At 41.9% G+C, this 24865-nt stretch overlaps 1 protein-coding gene across 4 annotated transcripts in view; it reads left to right on the forward strand.

The window, feature by feature from the left end:
- The window catches only part of spata6l (spermatogenesis associated 6-like), a 41776-nt gene that overhangs the window by 9938 nt on the left and 6973 nt on the right, over positions 1–24865 (forward strand). Inside the window, exons 7-12 of one of the 4 annotated variants that reach the window (XM_050066984.1) lie at positions 10449–10709; positions 15396–15492; positions 17661–17706; position 17787; positions 19848–19948; positions 23809–23902. In XM_050066984.1, the coding sequence (XP_049922941.1) occupies positions 10449–10709; positions 15396–15492; positions 17661–17706; position 17787; positions 19848–19948; positions 23809–23902 (600 nt within the window). The remainder of the gene's footprint in view (positions 1–10448; positions 10710–15395; positions 15493–17660; positions 17707–17786; positions 17788–19847; positions 19949–23808; positions 23903–24865) is intronic. The other 3 variants (XM_050066981.1, XM_050066983.1, XM_050066982.1) reach the window with 3 other exon arrangements.

Here is a 24865-nt window from a genome sequence, read left to right on the forward strand (position 1 = left end):
GTGGTTTGTTTTCCAGACATGTGAGTATCTTTGAGCAGTGAAAGTTATTATTTATGACTTTTTACTTGTCGGCAGTGATTTGTTTTCCACAGAGCTCTACGTGCGAGCATTTTACTCACATTTGCGACTAAAAATAGTTTTGTGCCAGCAAAATAAATCACTCAGCACGCAGTGCGAGTCCAGATTTCAACCAGCAGCAGAAACGAACGGGGTGCATGCTGTGGCCGTGCTGCCTGCTCTCTCCGGTTTTACACCAGGCTCGGCTCCTTTCAAAGACTCCTTGCGAAGCACTCCTCCGGGGGTTTTTCGGACCTAATTATATTGCGTTTTGCACAGTGGCGACCGGATCTTTGCTCTCAAACCACAAAAAGATGTGATGGCACAACAGTCTCCTTAATTATTCTGTGCTTTCTTTTGATTTTCACATTGGCTAGTCATCCTGTTTAATTTGTCTTCTGATCAAATCGGAACCGTTGAAACAAGTTGTAGGAAGCCTCTGCAAGTAATTGGTTGCTGGCAGAAACTCTGTGCTGCAATAAAATGGTTAATCAGCAGTGCCGTGCACTGTAGAGCCGATGCGCTGCTGGTTCTGCCGGCCTGAATAGAATATAATGTCTATAGCCTTACTGTTGTGTGTACAGCCTTTATAGACTGAGCTGAGTAGTGATGCGCGGGTCGACCTATAACCCGCGGGACCCGCAAATGGACCTGTGGGTCGGGCAGCAGTGATCGTCTGTTAAATCGGTATGTAAATGATATTTTGACATTATTATTATTATAATCTATTAATCTATAATCTATTACTGTCATGGCATCCGAAGGTACTGATGCGTTGAGCAGGTGACAGTCCGCGGTCGTTTTCAAAACACACTTGTGTCACGCACTCCAAAAGAAACTTGTTGAAACTTTAAAGAATAATTTATTGTACAAAACGGGGGAAACAAACATTGACAAAAACGGTTCCATAATTCATATTAAATTCAAAAGATAACGAAAAAACAGCTACAAGTTAGAGGGAATAGTGATGAACTGGTAAAACTTGGCATTGATCCACAGCCTCAGACGGATGCGCTCAAGTGTGCCGTGCGCACAAGCTCCGTTGGTAGGCTATACTATACTTTCACATTTTTAACAATGCAATTTAAAAGTTTTGATTTTTATTGATAACCTACATTTACCAACAACAAAGAGACTACATTTAGCACCAAAAAATATGTAAAAAAATAAATAAAAAATAAATAAATAAATTTAAAAAAATAAGTAAATAAAAAAACGAATATCGAATACCGAATTTTCATAACGAATACCTACCCATAGAAACGAATATTCGAATATCCGAATATTTGGGTACAGCCCTACCGGCGACAGAGAAATCCGACCCCAGGTCCAGTAGCCTAATTTCGTCTTTGTTGGTGTCATGACTGCCCAGTAGTACCTGGACAACCGAGCCGTGGCGGCACACAGGTATGTGGCGTGTCAGAGGAGAAACGAGCCGTTCACATTTCTCTCTTTGTGGCAGGTAACGGTCCACAAACCTCACCGCACTTTAGGGACTGTTCTTATGAAGGGACTGTTCTTTACTTGTCAGGGGAGGAGGGTGGCTGGTTGATTTTTATTTTATTTATTTATTTTATTTTGATCCCCCCTATGTTAATCACTTATTGATGCTGTTTTTGAAGTATGAATAAGTCAATAAGTAATTTATTCCATTGAAATATCATTGATGTATTATAGAAAAGTGATTTATCTTTTTATAAATGACAAAAGGCACATCTGCCTCATTTTTGCTGTGGTATCGTGATACTACTCAGAACCGTGATACTTTCACTGGTATCGTACCGTGGGTCCCAATTTTGGTACCGTGACAACACTAGATGTCACAACCATTCCATTCAGAGTTGCGCAGTGAAACGGCTCTGGTGCCGCTTAAAAAAGTGTTCCCCCACTTCTAATTTTACAAATTAAGCACTGGTTATAGTACAGCGGGATCCCCCAACCATCGCTTATATTAATAGTTTTTTCGGTCTTAAGGTGGCATTAAAAAGGTCTTAAAAAGTCTTAAATTTAACTTACTGTGGCATTAAAAAGGTCTTAAAAAGTCTTAAATTTAACTTACTGAAACCTGCAGATACCCTGTATTTTATAGGCCTCTGTTCGATAATTACATATCCATAATGAAATGAATATATCTCTGCAACCACAAGGTCTATTTGAATACTTTTGGTGTCATGTTAAAGGGAACACTTGTGAGATTTAAGATGTGTAAATATCAGTATATGTGTTATATGTGAAGAGTAAATGAAGATGGCACACAGCACAAATGAAATATTTTGAGGTTCGCCTAAAAAAAAAAAAGCATTTTCAGGATGAGTATCCCTTTGGAATGATACAGCAGCAGCTCTAAACCTCTATCACATCATAGTACAATATGTGAACATTAACTCTGCAAAGGCTGATTCTCTGATTCTGATAAAGTGAAGCAGAACAATATTAGAGAGGTTTTAGTACAGAAAATTCAGACGAGCTATCCAAAATTGCATCATGTTCGCATGTGATTTTTGTCATGTACATTCTTATATCTTTAATTTTTTGTTTCTGTAAATCCCTACTGATGTTTAGTGTATACACATAGAACTGTCTGTTTTGTTTTTTTCCTTTATTTCCCACTCCAAACTGACCAATATGCACCTACTACATTTGAACCTGTTTCTATTCTGAGCTTTGGAGGCCCGTATCTCCGTGACGGCTTGGCCGATTTGAGTGATTGACACCTCGTTAGATTCGTTAGAGCCAATAGAATGACGCTATACCCACCAAAGCACTGACAGCACTGTAAGCCAATCAGAGTCAGCAGAACGCGTTGTGGGGAGACGTCGGCTGCTGTGAGTGGTCATTGTTTTTGTTCCCCCGGAACCTTTTTTCCGCCCGGATTCATTTGAATGACGGACAACTTTCGGTAGTACGCGAACGGAGTGTGAATGAACAGCAGAATGTGCATTTTACGGCGAAATTAATAAGGTAAGAGCCATATTACAAATATATTTTGGCAAAGAGATTTCTGTTGTTGTTGTTGTTCTTTGGGCTGTAGTTCTGTGAGGTTAAAGGGAGAGTGATTTGGAGTATACATGTGGAAAGAGCGGAGTCTCAGCTTTCATTTGAGATGAATGGTGTGTGTTTTGAATAACGTGGTCGAGTTAGAGCCCGAAATATACCGAGTGGGTTGGGATATCGGTGCTGTTGGAGTTAGTTGTTGTTGTTGTTTATTTAGTTGATGTTAAAACTGAGTTTGGGGCATGTAAAAAAAATTTACATCAGCTCTAGAGGGCTCAACAGGTTTTAAATTCATATCTTCCTACAAAGTTTGNTGGAGAAATTTAACTCTAATTGGCAACTGGCTGGCGCTATAACAACAGAAAAATGCTTAAAAATGGCTAAAATGCAACCGATCGCTGTGGCTCCCCCTGTGGCCAAATGTTTTGTGTTTTTCTTTCTAATTCTTGGTATTACTAAGTCATGGTATGGTATGCTGTACATAATTACGGAAACTGTCAGTGTGTCATTCTGTCTGTCCCATGTTTTTCTACTCACTGACGTGGTCAATCTACTGTATGTTTCCCGTGTGAACTACCAGTGCACCCCACTTTTAAGTCAATACAGCATATAAACACTTTAACTATCTGCCTTTCAACGTGCTACCTCAACTATTAATGTACAGTTTTAGCCCACTAACTATCCCACAATTGGCAATGGTACTACTGTATACAGCAATACAGCAGTCGTACTATCAAATTCACAAAAACTCTGTCTGAATACATTGCTCTTCTTAATGGGTTCAGTTGACTATTTAATCTGCAATTTCCTGACCTGTATCCCAAACACACACCATGTGAAACTGTACTTGGGCAACTGTGCACTCAATGGACATGGACTAGTAGATAGTGACTTAACAGACATTCATTTAAATGAAAATCCTCAAGATAATTACTTTAATTTTAACTTTTGTCTATCACTTTATATTAAAGTAGTTTCTAAGAAGTACATCCCCCATGCTGTATTCTGTCTCTTCAAATAAAAACTTTTACAGTGACCCCACACTGGCTATTTCACCTGTTCTTACATAGCCAGTAGCTTACATTATGATATGCAGTTCCATGTAAAGCACTGGTTTTAGAAATTTGGTTATCTTGTTTGTGTCTGGACCAGGGTGATCCAATCCAGTGTTGCTTTGAAAAAACAGTACAAAAGTAAGATGGATTTGCTAATCCTGGGTGGCTAAACATGGGATTTCTAAATCTGAGTAATTCTGATCCAGATTAAATTTTTTGAACAACTGGGCCCTGGCAACTATGTAGCACAGAAACTCACTCTGTCAGTGTCTATTAATCGAATTAATAACATTTTGCCAGTGACATTTGATACAATTACAGCTTAAAAGTTAAACATTTCCCAGGCATACAGAAAGCAGCACATTTTTTCTACAGATATAAACCAAAAGTGACTATCAGTACAGTGGCAAGTTTTTTTTTGACAGCACCGTAGGAAAGTTAAGGTTATACGATGACAGTTTATATAGACACATGGATAATAATAATAATAATAATAATAATAATAATAATAATAATAATATTAGGTTTTTGTGATTTCCTTGTCTCTGGGAATCCTCTATATAAACATGTCTTCCTGTGTGTAGACAAAGTCACACCAGTCTAGTTCAGAAATCAACATCTAGTCCTGGATCTGCCAAAAGTGAACATGTGATTTCCTTAGTGCACGTATGCCGTCACTGATCTTAATATATTGGCAGTCCCCATAGCTTGCTACATTTGGGCATTTAATTTCAGCAAGATCAAACACTGGCTGCCTGTTTCGTACACAATCCCATCAGGTGATGACCCCATTCATGGTGCGTTGGGGTGGATAAGGAAACTACAAGGATAGTGGTTGACAACTCTTACTCTGCAGTACTTCTTCACTGCTGCAAATTCCATGTCAAGCCCCCTTCTCATGTCTGCAGTTTGATGGCTAGGTCTGACTAGCCTTTGGAGGAGGTGATGTAAAGTGCAACACACACCGTCGCCGTACGCCGCGCGTCAAAACGCCCGCCTCCATTATATTCTATGAACCAACCCACACTGGCGCCGGCCGACGTGCCGCGCCGCTCTGCTTCAGCCCACTGCTCTATTTCCAGCGCGGCCGGCGCTCATGGCGGCGCTGCGAGAAAAGCCTTTTATGTACGTCTCGTCTCGTAGGATCAACTCCGGTTGTTTTAAATTTTTAATAAGACGACTTTGATAAGAAACTCACCCGTGAAATTCAAGTTGTTGTTGCCTCAAAGTTTTTCCTCTTCTTCTTCTGTTACTAGCAGTTGGCAACCGTTGGAAACTAGTGTAGGTACAGTCACCTAGTGGGCTGGGGTGGGAAATACATGTTGACGGTGCCGCTGCGCGCCGCTGCCAGTGTGTGTTGGGGGGCGGCCCTTGACGGCCACAGCGCCGCGCCGGCGGCGGTGTATGTTGCACTTAAGGTTGCCTTAGCTTGTGCCAGTCAACGCAGGAACTCTGCTCTTTTGTACTGTTTTCAATTTTGTGTGCCATCTATAAAGATGCTTGTTGGTTTTAAACTTGCCGGTCCCCAGACAATTTTATTTGCAATCATTTATAGCGCCCCTAAACCAGCTTTTTAGCAGAACTCCCTGAATTTTATCCACTCTCATCTTAAATCATGACAGAGTTGTACCGTGTGGTGATGTCCATGTTGATGACTCCACTAATGTTCATGAACTTTTAAACATTGCTTTTTTTTTTTAATTTAAACAGTATGTGTGCGGAAAAACACATAACCCTGGTCATACATTGGACCTTGTATTCACCCTTGGTGTAAAAATATCCTCTGGGATATATTGGACATGACTGTATCTGACCACAAATGTATAGTTTTTAACTGCAAAACATCAGTTGTCAACACTGTCTTTCCCAACTACTTGTGCACTTGCTCCCATAACGAGCAAAGTGTCTCAAAGTTATTACACATTATTTGACTGTCTAAGCCACAACTCTGTCAGTATTCCCACACCAAAGATTTGTCCGACCGTGTCAACTCAATAAGCTTGTCTTCTATTAATATTATTGTACCTCTTACGGTTAGCTCCAAGCCTTCAGAAAGTAAGCAGCCTTGAATAAATGAAAACATCAGCAACTGTAAAAGAGAATGTAGAAAAGCAGAGTGTAGATGGAAAAGGTCTGGCCTCCGGGTTCATCACATTATCATGAGGTAGCTATTGTTATACAATATGGTGAAGGACGCAAGAAAACAATATTTCTCAGAACTTATTTCTGCACATCAGCACGACTCTAGGTTTTTATTTAATACTGATGATCAGCTGGTAAATCCAGTCCCTCTTTGTGCCCCGTGTGATAGTGATGCTGAATGTTAAATGTTTTATCTTAATTTACTGATAAAGTGGAGTCAATTAGAGCCTTGATTAAGCAAGATAGTTTTAACCAGTTTTATCCCACCTTTCTTGATCATTTAGAAACAATATTGTGTATGAGAGTGTCTTCCAGCCCTCTTGATATATTACCTGCAAAGTTTTTACTAAAAGTAATGGACTCTGTTGGGCCTTGTTTGCTCTCTCTTTTGAACAGTTCGTTGTCAACTGGTTGTGTGCCTGCCTGTGTGAATCCTCTGCTAAAAAACCTAGTCTGGATCCCTCAAAATTTTAGATCTATTGTCAAGTTACCATTTATATCCAAAATCTTAGAAAAAATAGTGTCTAAGCAACTTCTCTCTTTACTAGAAAATATCAGCATTTTTGAAGAGTTTCAATCTGGCTTCCGTAAGTATGACCTTTTAATGGCTGCTGATGAGGGCATGTTTTCAGTCCTTATACTCCTGGACCTTAGTGCAGCTTTTGACACCACTGATCATAACATCCTGTTAGATAGACTGAGGCACTGGGTGGGGTGGGTCTCTATCAACAACCACTTCTCTTCATTTTCATCTCCTATGTATGGTGTGCCTCCGAAGTTGGTCCTAGGACCAATTTTATTCTCCATGTACATGCTTCCCCTTGGGCACATTATTCAGAGACATGGTGTCTCTTAATTTTTATGCTGATGACACACAGATGTACCTACCAGTTAGATCCACAGATCCTGGAATGATGTGTTCTCTCAAGGACTGCCTTACTGATGTTGATATGTTCTGTACACATGACATCCATTGCACGTCTGTCCATCCTGCAAGAGGGATCCTTCCTCAGTTGCTCTTCCTGAGGTGTCTACCATTTTTTTCCCCCGTTTTTTTGGGGGGGTTTCCTTATCCGCTGTGAGGGTCCAAAGGACAGAAGGATGTCGTATGTTGGAAAGCCCTCGGAGGCAAATTGTGATTTGTGATATTGGGCTTTATAGATAAAGTTGAATTGAATTGAAAAAGCTGGATGTCAAAAAAAATTCTTCAGCTGAACTCAGAGATTGTTGTCATCTGATCCCCTATTGAATAATATCAAACCCATTGCAAGAAATCTTGGAGTCTGGTTTGACAGTTATTCAAGTTTTGAGGAGCATGTCACAAAAGGCCCATTTCCACTGAAGAAGTTCCTGGTACTATTTGGGGGGCAGGAACTACTACAGGAACGTCCCCTCGCTCGGCCCTCTCAACCGTCGTGTCTCCACTGAGAGAGCGGAGTAGGAGGAAGGTTCCTGTAAATTACTGGGCTCTGGATGTGACGTAATCGTTGTGCGACCATTTTGACCGGGGTGAGGTAGGGACGTAGTTAGCTGTTAGCGGTGTCTATATTAACTCAATAGCTCAATAAACGGTCCGTGAATTTTTTTTTTTTCCAGCGGATGTCTTAGTTACAACATGATTGAGCTAACTGGAGTAGTTTCATGTCGTATCCGACAACGGGAGGCTTTTAACAGATGACGTCCTTTTGTTAGCTTTGCTGCTGCTGTTAGCTGTCCCTGTCAGCTGCAGCCACTACTGATGCTTTCTAGACATCGTGATTTCCCAAAACTGAATAAGTACCACACATAGCAACACAAAATTGCTTTGCTAGCTCAATCATGTTGTAACTAAGATATCCGCTGGAAAAAATATTTTTTTCACGGACCGTATATTGAGTTAATGAGTTAATACAGACACCACTAATGGCTAACAGCTAACGATTAACCCAGCTAATCTAAGATAACCATAGTAATTACAAAACGTCACATCCCGCCTTGAGTATATCCAATCAGCACCAAGTAATCTCCAAGTCCCAGCCAGGAGTCTCTCTGGGCCGTTCTGAGTACCTACTCCGAGGCAGGGACTTGTTTAGCCCCCGTAAAAGTTCTGGAACTCTGTCCTTCGGGGGTGGTTCCTGCGGTGGAGACACGCACCAATGGCCCCGGCCCCGTAAAATTACCCCGAAGTTCCTGCAGTGGAAACGGGCCTCAAGCTTGTGCAATCATGTTTTATACATTTATCTGACAAATATTTCAAAAAAATACTCTCTCCCAGCTACATCTCCGACCTCTTAGTGCCGCACACACCAGGATGTACTTTGAGGTCCTCAGGCAGAGCTATTTTGTCTGGTGGCGGTCGCCCCCCCTCGTGGCCCTATTGTTGAAAAAGCCGTGCTAAAGTGCCCTCTTCGGAGCCAAAACGCGTGCTAAAGTGCCCTCCTGGGAGCCACAACGCACGCTAAAGTGCCCTCTGGGGAGCCAGAACGCGCGCTAAAGTGCCCTCCTGGAAGCCAAAACGCGCGCTAAAGTGCCCTCTTGGCAGCCAAAATGCCCTCCTGGGAGCCAAAACGCACGCTAAAGTGCCCTCTTGGGAGCCAAAACACGCGCTAAAGTGCCCTCTTGGCAGCCAAAATGCCCTCCTGGGAGCCAGAACGCATGCTAAAGTGCCCTCTTGGGAGCCAAAACGCACGCTAGAGTGCCCTCCTGGGAGCCAAAAGGCACGCTAAAGTGCCCTCTTGGCAGCCAAAATGCTCTCCTGGGAGCTAAAACGCACGCTAAAGTTCTCTCTTTGGAGCCAAAAAACACACTAAACTGCCCTTTTGGGTGGTAAAAACATTACTGTTGCAATGACTTTTATGTTGGGCCCTTTTTTGATCTATATTGAGCCAGAACTATATCTCACAGAACCAGTTTGGATTATCTGGTGCTAATATGGTGTTAAAATGCACTAGAATACAGGAAATGGCATCTACTTAATTGAAAATTTTCGGGGGGAAGACCCCCAGACCCCCCCAGGTATTTATTTCTTTCATGCATCCATGTTCTTCACAGTCCAACGTTGAATCTACACAGTTCTCGTGGATGCTGATCCTAACTACAAACTAACTTGAGTAGTCTGTCTAGTTAGTCTGTTTTAAGGCTATATAATGTGCCATTTGTATAACATATAAACATATCGAAAGTATCCTCGAAAACACGCGGAACTTAGAGCCCTCTTCAGTGGCGAGAACGCGCTGTATGTGCCCTTTTTTTTCTTTTCTCCCCTGCCCTTCAAAAAGTCTGTGCACACCACTGCAGAGCGTTTGCTGTCGGGGCCCTGAGGCTCCGGAATAGTCTGCCCCAGAGGAAATCAAGTTGGCCGAGTCAGTGATCTCTTTGATGTCCCTTTTTAAGACTAATTAGATACAATGGGAAATTAGATACAAAGATATCCTTGAAAAGTGTAGGTCACATTGAATCTAATATGTGTGCCATGCCTGTGTGTTCATATTTCTCTTGTTAGTCCAGAAAGGAGTGCCATGTTTGATGCAAGTTATAGCAGTTGGCTTACAGCATACACTTGTGGCTTCACCTTGCACTGTATCTTTGCCTGATGTCTCTCCCGCTGAGGATCCCCTTCAGCTCTTTCACTGACAATCCTGGGGTGGCACCAAAACCAAAAGCTATAAATGAATTTCAGGAATTTTATTATGCTTTCGTAGTATACAGGATACTTGAAAACAATGTCATTACGGAGAGTTGAGGATTCACATACTGAAATACTTTGGTGTCTTGTTTTACAATGAATATTACTAATTATATGATGTGCATAGACTAATGTTGGGTTGAGTTTCACAACAATACTAATAAAAATAAAAATGTTTAATTACAAAATGGATATAAAGCCAATGCACAGGCACTAGGACAGCTGTGACATGGTCTCTTTTTATACCCATTTAAAACCTGACAGCGAAATTCTTAACAGAGATAGATGACAGTCAAGTCAGGAAAGGACAAAGACTTGGAAAACCTTACCAAATCTTTGATGGACAAAAATTTGTTTTGGAGATTTTTAACTGCAGAAAGAATTATTGGACAATTCCCCATCCCTGCATCTCAAAATAAGTATAAGAATCAAATCAACACCTCTGGTTCTAGCAGGAAGTTTAACATAGGCAGCTAGAAAGCCTGGCCATTATGTTCAGGCTGTATAGTTTAAGACGTGTACTCTTTTGTTTCCAGAAGCCAATGATAAAGAGGAACAGGAAACCCTCCAGCAGACCCAGGAGCTCATCTCCTCAGAGAAGACAACCTCAAACCCTGGGAAAGAAACAAGGTGGCAGGGCGTACAGAGAAAACCGCACCAGGTCACTGTCTCACACTCCAGAACCACAGTCCCTGTCCCCTCTGAGAACTGGAAACACAAAGAGGCTGGAGCAGCTCAGCCTGGACTCTACAGCTTTAGACCTGGCTGACTGGGACCAGACCAGCATCTCCCAGAATGTAAGCACAAACGACACAGCTTCGTTGATCATCATTTTCTGCCACTAGATGGCAGAGAAGAGCAAAGTTAGACATGTCTCCACACAGCAGTTAATTCTACAGTACTGGGCTCTCACTGAGAGTACTCTACAACTTGTATTTAATACTAATATCACTCTAACCTCTCTTTCTCCCATTTTATCTCATATTTCACTAGGGAGAAGGTTTGAGAGTCAGTCGCAGTGACACAAAATGAGTATTTGGCAAAAACAAATACTTTATTTTGACGTAATGTCCATCTTGTGACTGTAAAAGTTTCCAAACACATGTTGATTTAAGGCCCCATATTGTGCTCATATTCAGGATCATGCTTTTGGGTTTCTACTACATGTTCACATGCTTTAACCTTATGGGCCCAAACGACGCATAGTGCGTCCAAATTCACACCTGTTGATTTTCTCCGCGACCGTGCGTCATAGCGAGAAGCCACATATCACGTGAAACAGCGGAATTGTAGCTTTCCGACAAGACCAAGCACTTGTCAATAGTCCAGTGTTTTCACAGCGAAAAAAATTGATAAAGTTACAATAAAATGATGTATAACAGAGCTTTCATACAGCTTTGCACACACATTACTCTTGGATGGATTACTCGCGAATGCAGGCTCGCACAGAAATGCCACGCATATCACATGAAAGCGCAAGAGCAGAGCTTTCCAATGATACCACACACATCATTGTGCTGTCATCCCATCACACTGTAAATACAGATTGATTGTCTACAAAATAAAAACCTGACGAATTTCTTTACAATCCATTATACAGATCTTGTTATCAGTCACTTCATATAGTGAGGAATATCGTATCTTACCACGTCTTAGGCTTGCCTATGTTTCTCCCTGTCTATCCATATTTGTAGCCCGGCTTTCAAGATGCAAATATCTCCATATTGTCCAGCTGACACTCCATCAAACTTTGTATGACAAGACCAGCCACTTCACCTTTGCGCACCCAGATAACTGTAGCCTAATTATGCATGCATGACAGGGCTGTAGTCACCATATACATTGAGGGGGACATGTGTCTCCCCCAGTGCCCAAAATGCCCCCCCAATATATAACTGAAACTGAAAAACAACAATAAACTTTGTTTACTGCAAACAAAGTGGCAAATATTATCTTGGAGGACATCATTGCACTTGGTTGACTATTTTTCTATTATCTCAGATGTAAATATTGCATGTTTCTTTCAGATAAAACACTTTTTTGACTTGTGAATGAGTCAATGGAATTTCTTGCAATAATGAAAAAATACTGGCAATCATGTCCACCTGGCACAAACCACATGTTTTGGACAGCTGTGAAGTGACAGAATGTCCCACCATCATGGTTCTTATATTGCCAGATTCCAGAGAGTCTCCCCTCTTCATATATGGCAGAATATGTCATTTTCCAACTTGCTATGGTGAGATACATGTAAAAATGTAAGAATTTAGTAACACAGATTTGTTTTTGTCATTGATATAAAAATTAATATAAAATACAGGCACACAGGAGGACATGAAATGATGGCAAATCTGGATAGCCCACATTGTCCTGAAAAAAACACATATAGTATGTGTATGTAGCCTTTATAATGACTGTGATATGAGCTTAAAAGTAAAGGCAGTAAAAAAATACCCCAAAAACGCCTATGGCCCATAGGGTTAATGTTAAAAAAACAACAACATTATTTTCTCATACTGTCTGCCTTAAAGGGGAACTAATGTTTGTTTTTTTTCAACCTGGGCCCTATTTTCCAATCTACTTTTGTCTAAATGAGTGATAGGATGTTCAATATTTGACATTACTCCAGTACGAAGCTAGGGCTGACCTGCCTGCAGCCTGTGAGTGCGCGCTATATTAAGTAATAGGGCACTCAGACAGCGGAGTGCGCGCTATATTAAGTAATAGGGCACTCAGACAGCGTGAAATAACGTCAAACGTCAAAACACGTCCACTAATAGTGCATTTTTTTCACACAGATGGGCTCAGATTGTTAGTTTAAATATCCGACAACATAACGGAAAGGAGAAATGAACGTCTGTGTTTACCTTTAGCTGGATTCGGACATGTTCCTCTGCCTGTTGCAATTTCAGTATATGTGCTATAGAAGTAACACTGCTCCCTCTCTCTCCTCGTCCGCTCTTCAATTTCAATGAGCTCTGCATCCGTGTACGTCCGTGTACTCCGTGTTCAAATAAATATGGGCGATCATCAAATTCAAATGGCTCATCCAGATCCAGCTGGTCAAAATTGGGTAAAAATTCAGCCATGACTACTCCAAACAGAGTAACTCCTCGCGTTTGTAAGGTCACTTGACTTGCCACAACAAACATGTCTGAATTTTTACCCGATTTTGACCAACTTGATCTGGATGGACCGTATTGTATATTGAACACGGAGTACACTTTTTGGGCAGCTTGTACTTAAAGGTCCAGTGTGTAGGATTTAGGGGGATATTTTGGTAGAAATGGAATATAATATTATAACTATGTTTTAAAACTATGTTTAGTGTATGGTCACCTGACACTAAAGCCCAGTTCAGACCAAAGGTTTTGCAATGAGACGAGTTGAAACGGGAAACAACGTGCAATGTGCCGTTCTGCAACGTTCTAAAATCTACTCACACCAGTTCCACAAGATTAGTACTTCCATTCTGATTTCCAGCATAAGCACATACAGCAAGCAGCAGCAGCAACCCACCGTGCAGCACAGCGGGAACGGAGCACCTGCTGCAGCAAGCGAGCACACCATCTGGAGCTATTTCACACCGTTGCAACTTTTCTCTTCAATGTTCTAAAACAGTTTTGTGTCGTCACAAATCTTTGGTCTGAACTGGGCTTAAGAATCATGTTGTCATCATCCTAGAATGAGCAGTTCATATGTACACATGGAGCGCGTCCTCTTCCACAGAGTCTGCCATGTTATTTCTGCAATAGCCCAGAACAGACAAATCAAGCACTGGCTCTAGATAGGGCCATTCACATTTTTATTTTAGCCACCATAGTTTCACCAAGTTTCAGTTTCAGAGCAACATAGTTGTGCAGTGGTAACCATTGTCACCTCACAGCAAGAAGGTCCCTGGTTCGAACCTGAGGTGGGGGGTACTAACCCCAGGATGGGGGAGTCATTCTGTGTGGAATTTACATGTTCTCCCCGTGTCAGTATGGGTTAGGTTAGGTTCATTGGTGACTCTAAATTGTCTGTAGGTGTGAATGTCAGTGTGAATGGTTGTCTGTCTCTGTGTGTCAGCCCTGTAATAGTCTGGTGACCAGTTTGTACCCTGCATCTCACCAATGTGCTGGGATACGCTCCAGGCCCCCTGTGACCCCCAACAAGATAAGCGGTTTTGGGGAAAAAAAGGATAAATACATTTACTTCTTGTTTTTGTGTTAAAACAATTAAAATGATGAAATGTAGTGTGTAGTTTAGTCAGATATTTGACTCAGTAATGCCCACTGAAATGTGGCACTATAAGCAACATATCCTCACAGAATGGTTCGTATGATATCCTACAAAAATGCAGACACAACAGTTTGTATGATATCCTATGAATTAGCACCCAACAAATGACGTCACGTCCTTAACATACAGTTACATCATGAACATAAAGTTATGGAGGTAACCCTTTGAATAAGCACCCCACAAATGACGTTACATCCTTAATGTACAGTTACATAATCAACGTAAAGTTGCGGCGGTATCCTACGATTTATTGCCCCACAAATGGCGTTACATCTTTAACACACAGTTACATAATTAACATAAAGTTATGGAGGTAACCCTTTGAATTAGCGCCCCACAAATGATGTTACATCCTTAACGTACAGTTACATAATCAACGTAAAGTTACGGTGGTCAGATTTAGGTAAGTAAAGTTACTGTGGTAAGGTTTAGGTGCAGGTAACATGGTGAAGACATACCTTAAAATGACTCAAATTTCATTCGAGGTTCACCAAATGCATCTCCAGGGGGAAAGTCCTGGGGAAAGTCTGTGTTTTTGTAACCCATCCACCACCCCAACCTGCCTCTTTACAGACTGCTTAGGACTGCTTCCTTGCTTACTCCCATCAGCGCATTGGTCACGTGATTACAGCCTTTCATAATACATGGATATGTACAAATTTGGATGCATTACTTTTCATAGGAAAACTTAGACAATGCAAACCCCCTTATTATATTAAATTCAACAAAGGTGAGTATTCATTAGCTATAAATTCAACTTCTTATTTGTAAGACAAAGATTATCTTATTTTTTCACGCATACATTGTAGAGCCTCACTTTGAAGTTAAAGAGACAGTTTATGATTTTGTTGTAGCATTCAGTGGCACCTGTTTTCTCCCTTCCTGATGTATTCACAGCTGGGTTGAGTTTGACACCAGTGAACTGAGAGAAATTTTTGGGATTGGTGGTGATACTGTACACTGTACAGTAACTAAAATCGTTTGTGCTGCTCTCCATTGCTAATTATTATCTTACCCTGGTCACTAACATACACCCATTTCCCAAAGCATTTTATATTATCTATTTGGAATGCCACTATATGAGTTCTGTCCTTTTTTCTCATCACAATAAAATGATCCAATCTCTGTGCCAAGTCAGCCACAGTCCTGGTTGTGTACATCCCGTAAGCCTGATCACAGTGTCATTATTCCTATGTGTGTAGATGCTGGCTTCATGGCCTGGAGCCAGCTGGTCTGACTCGCCTCACTGCTCTGCAGTGTTTACCAACTCTTTTTCACCTTTGACCAGCTCCTCATCAGGTACAAATCCTTACATAAAGCTGCTTTGATGCTACTGACGTGTACTACGTGTATTACATTCTCAAAGAACTTAACCATAAAAGCTTGTAAAATGTTCTGTTATTGTTATACTGCCCTGTTGACATGACTGTAACAAGCTGTGAGTGTGAGGAAGGCTACTTAGGGTCAGGTTTCTTTCAACCATAAAATGCAAATCTGTTGTGACTCAAAAATATTTCCCTCTCTTTTTCCAAAATCAAATCAAATCAGATCAAATGCCTTTATTGTCAGTGTTCAGCTGTACAACAAAAGTCAAGTGCGACTCCCTTGTGGTAAAAAAAAAAAAAAAAGACAAAAAGACAAGCCTCCCAGAAGGCAGCAGTGCAAACAGTTTCCTGGGTGAGAACAGTCCTGGATTATGTTTTCTGCATGGCGCAGGCATTTGGCGCTGTAAATGTCAGACAGTGAGGGAAGCTGTGACCTTAAGTCCTGTGCTGACTTCCTAACTCTATCCAGAGCTTTTTTGTCAGCCACGGTGCAGCTTTTAAACCACACCAAGATGTCGTGGGTGATGATGCTCTCCACAGAACATTCGTAGAAGGACAGCAGCAGTTCCTGGGACAGGTTGACTTTCCTCAGTGAAGTACAATTGCTGCTGTGCTTTTTTCACGAGGGCAGTGGTGGTGACAGTCCATGTGAGGTCCTGAGAGATGTATGTTCCTAGGAATTTAAAGTCACTGACCCTCTCCACGATGTCCCCTTTGATGTAAACAGGGGCAGGTTCCTCCCTCTTCCTCCTGAAATCACCAACTCCTTTGTTTTAGAGGAATTGAGTGCCAGATTGTTGACAGAGCACCAAGCAGTCAGTTTTTGGACCTCATCTCTGTAAGCAGACTCGTCGTTGTTATGAGTCAGTCCTGCCACAGTAGTGTCGTCAGCAAACTTGATAATGATGTTGCTGTCGTAGATTTGTGTACAGTCATGGGTGTATAGGGCATATAGCAGAGGACTCAGCACACAGCCCTGGGGGGCCCAAGTGCTGAGGGTCAGGACAGAGGAGTGATGGGACCCCAGCCTGACTGACTGTGGACGGTCTGTTAAAAAGTCCCTGATCAATCTGCAAGTGTGGTGGCTGACACCCAGACTGTGGAGCTTGGACACCATTCTGCCAGGAAGGATGGTGTTGAATGCAGAACTGAAATCTACAAACAGCATTCTTGCATATGAGCCAGGTTGTTCCAGATGTGTTAACACAGCGTGGAGGGCTGTGTTGATTGCATCTCCTGTCGACCTATTGGCTCTGTATGCAAACTGGTGCTGGTCCAACCTAGGAGGGAGTGAGGAGCTATTGTGCTTTAACACCAGCCTTTCAAAGCACTTCATGACAGTGGAGGTAAGAGCCACAGGTCTGTAGTCATTGAGGCAGCTGACAGATGGTTTCTTAGGGATGGGCACAATGGTGGCAGATTTGAAGCAGTGAACAGTGCAGGTGGACAGAGAGAGGTTGAAGATGGAAGTAAATACCTCAGTCAGCTGGTCGGCGCAGTCTCTCAGTACTCTCCCTGGAATACCGTCAGGACCAGCAGCCTTCCTGGGGTTCACACCACGGAACACTCTCCTGACCTCCTCCGTACTCACAGTGAGTGCCATGTTGTTTGTGGGTGGTGGTGGTGTGGACCCAGTCTCTGCCTCAGTCACCTCAAAACGTGCAAAGAAATGGTTGAGCTCCTCGGCCAGGTTACTGCTGGTGCTGGTGGCTGGATCTTTGGTGCCCTTGAAATTTGTGAGGTGCTGGATGCCCTGCCGGACACGCTGGGGGTCCCCTTCGCTGAAGCGTCCCTCAATTTTCCTCCTGTAGGCTGCTTTTGCCTCCTTGATGCCTCTTTTTAGGCTGGATCTGGCAATGCTGTATAATTCCATGTATCCAGACCTGAAGGCTGTGTCCCGGTCCCTCAGCAGCTGCTTGACATCCCTGGTCATCCACGGTTTGTTGTTTTGATAACATTTGATCTGTTTGTCGACAGTGACATTATCAGTGCAGGTTTGGATGTAAAACAAAACAGTGGATGTATAGTCCGCTAGGTCCTCTCAAAGCAGTCCTGCAGTTGTGGGATTGCATCCTCAGGCCAAATCTTTGTATATCTCACTGTGGGCATAGTTTGCTTGGTCTGTATGCTGGGGTGTTTCAGTGAGACATTTTCCAACTGGCAGAAGAAAATCCTTATCCAATGGTTTGTTAGGGACAATTTATTTCCCTTCTCTTTGGCCACCTATTCAGGAAGAAATGGGGTTTATCAGATGAAGCATAGAGCTAGAGTGGGGATGCGGTTAGCCTAGCATAAAGACTTGGGGTATGGAAAAACAGTAAGACTGGCTCTGTTCAAAGTTCAGCAAGTGAGCTTTAGAGATGTTGAAAGGTGTATTTTGGAAATTTGAACAGAGCCATGCTAGCTGTTTCCCCCCTGCCTCCAGTCTTTATGCTAAGCTAGGCAAACTAATCTTTAAAAGCACAACTAGAACTTTGAAATACAGGACTGGAAACTGTAACTTCTAAATTATTGACAGTTAAAAAAATATTATCTAACACTACAGAGAAGCTAAATCTAAATACTTACGATATCTATCACGATATCTCAAGAACCCCTCAAGGGATTTCTTCAAATTTGGCACAAATGTCCTCTTGGACTCAACAATGAACTGATTAGATTTTGGTGGTTACTTACTGCTTACTGCCCTTTATGCGGGCTGGTATGTAGGGCAGCAACAAATGATCTCCACTCCTGTCTGTTCTGGGCCAGCGTCTTTACGGAACCCCAGGTGTGATGCAGGGCCTTCAGCTTTCCTTCCACCGTCCTGCGCCAGGTGTTCTTGGGTCGGCCTCTTTTACGTTTACCATCTGGTGTCCAGTGAAGGGCAGTTCGAGTGATGTTGTCCTGCTCTCTACGGATGACATGTCCAATCCATCGCCTTTGATGTTGTCCTGCTCTCTACGGATGACATGTCCAATCCATCGCCTTCTCATTAAGGATGGTAGCCATATTTTCCTGCTTACACAGGCTGAGAAGATGCTGGTTGGATATGGTTTGGGGCCAGGATATTCTCAGTATCTTCCGTAAGCTTTTGGTGTGAAAGGCTGACAGTTTGTGGAGATCATTTTCTGTTGTTCTCCAACATTCTGAGCTGTATAGCAGGGTGGACAGGACACAGCTCTGGTACAGTCTTAGCTTGGTGTTGGTGCTGTACTGGTGGTTAAGGTTAAGGTCACTGTGGCCTTGTCTGTCTCATGTTTCGTGAATGCGATATCTCAAGAATACCTAAAGGGAATGTACAAATGTTCATTTGGACTCAACCATGAATTGACTGGCTTTCGATGGTCAAAGGTCAAGGTTAGTGCAACCTTGCATCCGTCTCATTCTCGTGAACGCGATATATAAAGGTGTTCCCTTTAAGGACTTTCTTTTAATGTGACACAAATGTCCACTTGGACTGAAAAATAAAGTGATTAGAATTTTGTGGTCCAACGTCAAAGGTCAAGGTCAGTGTGACCTCACAAAATATGTTTTTGGCCATAATTCCTTTGCTAATTATGACAAAACTTCACACAAATGTCTAATAGGATAAAATAATGAATTGCTGACATTTTATATCCCAAAGGTCAAAGGTCAACTTCACTGTGACATCGTAATATTCTGCATAAAACATTTTTCTGGCCATTATTCAATTTCATATCTCAGGAACAGATACTTATTTGGTGACACTCATCTTGGGTGTCCACCTTGAAACTATGCTGATTGTATAGATCTTCTGTGCTGTTGGGGGGACAACGGGTGTGAAGCATCCATGTTTTCATGGATGTAAACTGTGAGAGAAACTTGACTGGTGCACAGAGGCATAGAACCAATTTGCTGGTTAGAACTTCAATCATATGTCATGTGTCATACCATAAATGTTTTCAAAAATCACTGTTAATTTATTATGCTGATCTGTTCTGTACGACATCTATTGCACGTCTGTCCGTCCTGGAAGAGGGATCCCTCCTCAGTTGCTCTTCCTGAGGTTTCTACCGTTTTTTTTCCCCGTTAAAGGGGTTTTTTTGGGGAGTTTTTCCTTATCCGCTGCGAGGGTCATAAGGACAGAGGGATGTCGTATGCTGTAAAGCCCTGTGAGGCAAATTGTGATTTGTGATATTGGGCTTTATAAATAAAATTGATTGATTGATTGATTGATTGACTAATTGAGCCTTCGATAACTGCAATTAAGACCAGCATTAGAAAGTTAAATAAATCAATTGCTGAGGTGCAGATGCATTAATGGGATGGTTATCTGGTAGTGAAAGAAACCAACAGACAGTGACTCCGCTCTGTTTCCATTGATAGGTTGGAGGAATATCTGAAAGCTACTCCAGCTCTTCAGAAACACATGACTCCCTTGGCTACCACCAAGATCATGACTCTTCAGGGCTGTGGCGGTCTTACAGGTAACAGGCCAGGCACAGCAGGTCCTTTTCTAGTTTTAAATATTGACATTCATAGTATATTAATCTAATTCAGTACAACTATGCTCCCGCAACACTGTGGTCCTGATAACAGCGGTAACTGCCATATGAGCACAGTGCAAAGTTGTGGCAATGAGGTGTAATCCATGGTACACGCTCATAGGGACTCACATGCACTAATATGCATGTACGGCTGGACCAAATACCAGGGACGGGGGTAAGTCACACATGTGCAAGTCATAAGCAGGTCTCAAGTCATAACTTTCAAGTCTCAAGCAAGTCTCAAGCCACTGTGGTGAAAATCAAGCAAGTCACAAGTCAAGTGATACTCACAAACTCATAAAGATAATATCATATTAACTGCACCCAGTGGTGGAATGTAACTAAACACATTTACTCAGGTACTGTAAGTACAAATCTCAGTCTTTTCTTCTCAGTTTGTTGGTTGGACAAAACCAATATTATGAAGGTGTCACATAAGGCTCTGGGTAAGTGTAACGCTATCTCTCTCTATTTACAGAATTTTTACAAACCCAATAACCCATCAGTTATTGGAGAAAATAATCAGCATATTAACCCATAATGAAAATAATCATTAGTTAGTAGTTCAAAATGAGCTCCACCTCAACTAACTACAACAGTAAAATCCTGCCTTTATATTAATGCATAAGTCAGAATCGTCTAATGAGATCATACATAGTAGCAGACCAGTGGCGGCTGCTGGTCTTTCAAACAGGGGAAGCTCACTTTAAATTTACATCATTAAATTTGTCATATTGTAGCGAGGCAGTAACTTAAAAAAGGAACATTTAATTGAAGCCGTTTTTCAACCACACTCATGCCATAGAACCACATCAAAACACACCTCAAAGATTTTCAGATGGGTTTACAAATGGTGAAAATGAGCCATATTGCTTATGGAATTAAGGAACTCTGGACGGCACTCTGTCAGAAGACTTCACTCGCAAATATCCGCATGGGACTGAGCTTGAAATGCGACGATGCCGGTGTGTTCAGCCTTTTAGACAATTCCTCCAATCATCATGCATACACCGAGCGTCCTCTCCCACCTAACGCTCCATTAGGTCTCAGGAAAGCTGAGCCTCCCTGGAAGTGACGATTTTGTCGCATTTATCCGATGACCATCTCGCTTTGCTGAATGGAAAAAACCTGCTCAGCGCTGTCTCATAGGAATGCTTGGAGGCTCTGTGTCCACCATGCTGACACAAGAATGTATGACAGGGAGGTCATGTTTGAAAACTGGTGATAAACAGCTGACGTTTGAAAATCATAGTCATGATGTTAAACGCATCCTAGCACACGTTTTAATGCAATGTAAATTCTTATTTTAATGTAAATTCAATAGTGCATATTTGATCATTTCTTCTATGAAATTTTAGGGGAAGTTCAGTCTCCCTTGTTGTCTCAGAGCAATCGCCCCTGTAGCAGACTACAACAGTCACAGGGGATATTTTTACAGTACTTTTACTTATAATACTTTAAGTACATTTTCCTGATTATACTTATATACTCTTACTTAACCAAAATTTAAATGCAGGAATTGGACTTGTAACAGAGTATTTTTACTGGTATTAGTTACTTTTACTAGAGTAAAGGATGTAAATACTTTCCCTCCTGCTCAAGACCTGTGAAAGACTCCACTAACATAACATACCTGATGCTGTGAGAGAGGAGGTGCGATAATAACGCATTGTCAAAATCCCCAAACTCAAGCCAAGCAGGAACGGGAGTCACATGGTGCACGGATGGGCATGACAAGCACAGATACACACACTCACAGATAGTGAACTTATGTTGGGACAGCAGGCAGGAACAGTTTTTATGTACTGTGGCGGCATCAAAACCTTGTACAAAAAGAGAACCTGAGCATATAAAGTTACCAGCGCATGTATCAGCTCTCACAGTAGTGACTGTGTGTGTAACAGCCCGGAGCCCGGATGTTTTTTCTATCCCGGCATCGAGCGCAGCTAGTGAAAGAGACTTTTCCTCTGCTGGATTTGTAATTCAAGAATAGAGAACCCAGCTTAATGTGAGTGACTGTAGCCTCTGTGTGTTTATTAATTGGTGCCGGTGTGTGCGCCATTAACTCAGACATAATGATTAGAAACGGGTCTGGTACTTAGCTTTATGGGTATGGGTGGGTGCAGGTTTTCAAAAATGTACCCGTACAAGAAAAAAACAATTCTTAGATGCATCACGATGTGGACATGGATTATTCAGCATGAATTTGCAGATGTCAATAATTGCTTATCTTATTATTAGTTAATGACGTGATGTTGATGGAACAAAAGAGGCGGAAGTCAACATCAAGGGCAGTGCAGTACCAATCTAGTAATTTATCTTAACAAAAGGCAGCGGTGGCAAGTATGCTTTAATTTAATGTCTAAATATTTCCATTTGGAAGATAAACATGAAGTATACTGTGAATACTTTGTATGCCATCATCCAGAAACCATTCCCCTCTTTATACAGAGATGGCACTGTAGAGCAATTACAAAGTCCCCTTTTTACACCTCCTTTGCATTTTTACACAGAGCCAAATGACAGCAGCATCATTCTGTTACAGTGTGTGATGTTAGACAGCATACTACCATCGCAGAAGCAAAAGACCCGTGATGGGCATAATGTTTAACACAATAACATCTGCCTCTAGTATGACATTTAACAAACACTCAGCAGTGCTTTCTAAATAATAATAATAATAACAACAAGAAAATTTACTTTTTAATCAATTTCAGTTGCCATATACACAGCAGTTTGGGGCTATGTACCTTGCTCACGGGCACCTCGGCACTGCCAACTGGCAACTCTCCAGCTACCACTACACATATTTGGTCCAGATGGGGTCTTGAGCCGGTGACCCTCCGGTTCACAACATAAGTCCCCATGGAGTGAGCTACTGCCGTCCTAAAACAATGGCATTACATGGAAATATAATTATTTACTGTCTCTGTTATATGGTGGCTGATCTTGTCCTCTGCTTGAAGGTTAAGGAGTTCCTGGACCTCAGTGTTTTCACAATTTGCTGACATTTTTGGTCGCTGTTCTTTTTGAGTTAGCTGCTAACTTTATCAGCTACTGTTTAAATCTCCCATGGTGGGTTGCACATCTAACACATCATCAAAACGTCAACCCATGCCCCCCATAATCCTGTCCTGCCGGCTGTCCCATTTATACAGAGGTTGTTTCAGTGCTGTTCCTGCCTCCAATGCTGGCTTTAAGGCAAGACAACTCTGTCCACCCATTTTGCGATTGTACAGAAAGGCGAGCCAGAATAACGGCATTAAGTTCCCATTTTGAAGAGGCAGTGTAAAGCTAAATGTGAATGGAGTAGAGCGGAGCAACAATTAACAGTAACCTTGACAAACAAGACCAGCTGACAGTTAGCTTGAGCAATTGCAACTGGATACAATCCAAGTGGTAGCAAGTAGTCACAAAGTGAGAAAAAATAAACCATATATAAAAACCAAAATTTTGATGCATCAAGATGGATCAATAATCGTATTATGACCACATCATAACCCTCTGAATCACTTCACCCTCTGAAGGATGTATATGTGTGGGTGCTGAGTTCAGTTAACAACCTTTCTCCAGAATCACAGAGTCTGCCTTTTTTATAGGCTTTGGGGCTGTTTATTATTATGCTAAACACATAATGGACTGATACTATCTCTGTAATAGTTGCATAGACTCCATCACTCTGACTTTGAGTTGACAGCTATGCAGATGACACAGGAATGTTCATTATTCAAGCAGGTAATGATGACTAATGAAAAACATCACTGAAGCTAAAATTCCCTGACTATTGGTATGATGTTCAGGTCCCAGTCCAGCTCTCACAAAGAATGGGAAGAGGTCCAAGAGCGTGTTCGGGGACTCCTTACCACACCTAAAGCTGTACGCCGACTTGTGTATGTAAGTAATACATGTAATTACTCTCTGTGTTAGATATAATAGCATGAGTATGTGTTTCAGTCTAGTGTTTGACTTGTTGCCCCCCAGAGTTGGGTATAACGCGTTACAAAGTAATGCGTTAGATTACTTTGATTACTTTTTGCAGTAATGAGTAACCTAACGCGTTAGTTTGCTGTTTGAGTAGTCAAATACTTAAGTACATTTTCAAACAAGACATCAGTTACTTCCGTTACTTTTAGAACGCTGGTCCTTCAGCTCTGAAACAGCAACGTTAAACCTATCAGTCTGAAAGAAGCCACGGAGCTTGTGGCTCGCTACGTGGTCGGAGAAATGCTGCCGTTGTCTAAGGTGGAGTCTCAATAGTTGGAGTAGGACTCGCTGACAGACATATTTCAGACTCAGGACTTGCATTATGCCTGGTACACGCTACACGCTGGTACTCACCAATTATCCCCAGTCGTCTTTCACGGTGTGTGTGATGTCATCGGGTTATTCTTGTCCCAGGGCTGCCAAGTTTCAGAAAATGACAAGAGTGAGACTTTAGTGTCATGATGCGTTCAGAAAAAAATTGGCCTTTTTTAACATCAATTTGGCCTGTTTTAACGTCGATTTATACCTGAAGACTGATGTCCTCACCTCCATGCCAGCTTTTTACATGCCTTGTGATATCTGCCTTTCCTTGATGGGCACAGCTGTTCTCGTGTCTGCATATAGAGCACCAAAAGTAGGAGGTGGTTGTGCCTACAGTGATGAAGGGCCATTCTGCTGTCCACTCCCTTTAAAAAGTGCACCTGTAGATGGCTGCTCCACTCTTGGCCTTCTGCTTCTTCCCTGTGTCTACTCTCATCTCCACTGTTTTCTCTGCTGGCTCTTCTGTCTCATCCTCTGTCTCTGTGTTCTCAATTTGTATCTCTTCTACATCTTCGTCCTCACTGTCCTCAATCTCTTCTGATCTCTCTTGAT

This window comes from Epinephelus moara, chromosome 17, assembly GCF_006386435.1.
Source record: "Epinephelus moara isolate mb chromosome 17, YSFRI_EMoa_1.0, whole genome shotgun sequence".
NCBI lineage: Eukaryota > Metazoa > Chordata > Actinopteri > Perciformes > Serranidae > Epinephelus > Epinephelus moara.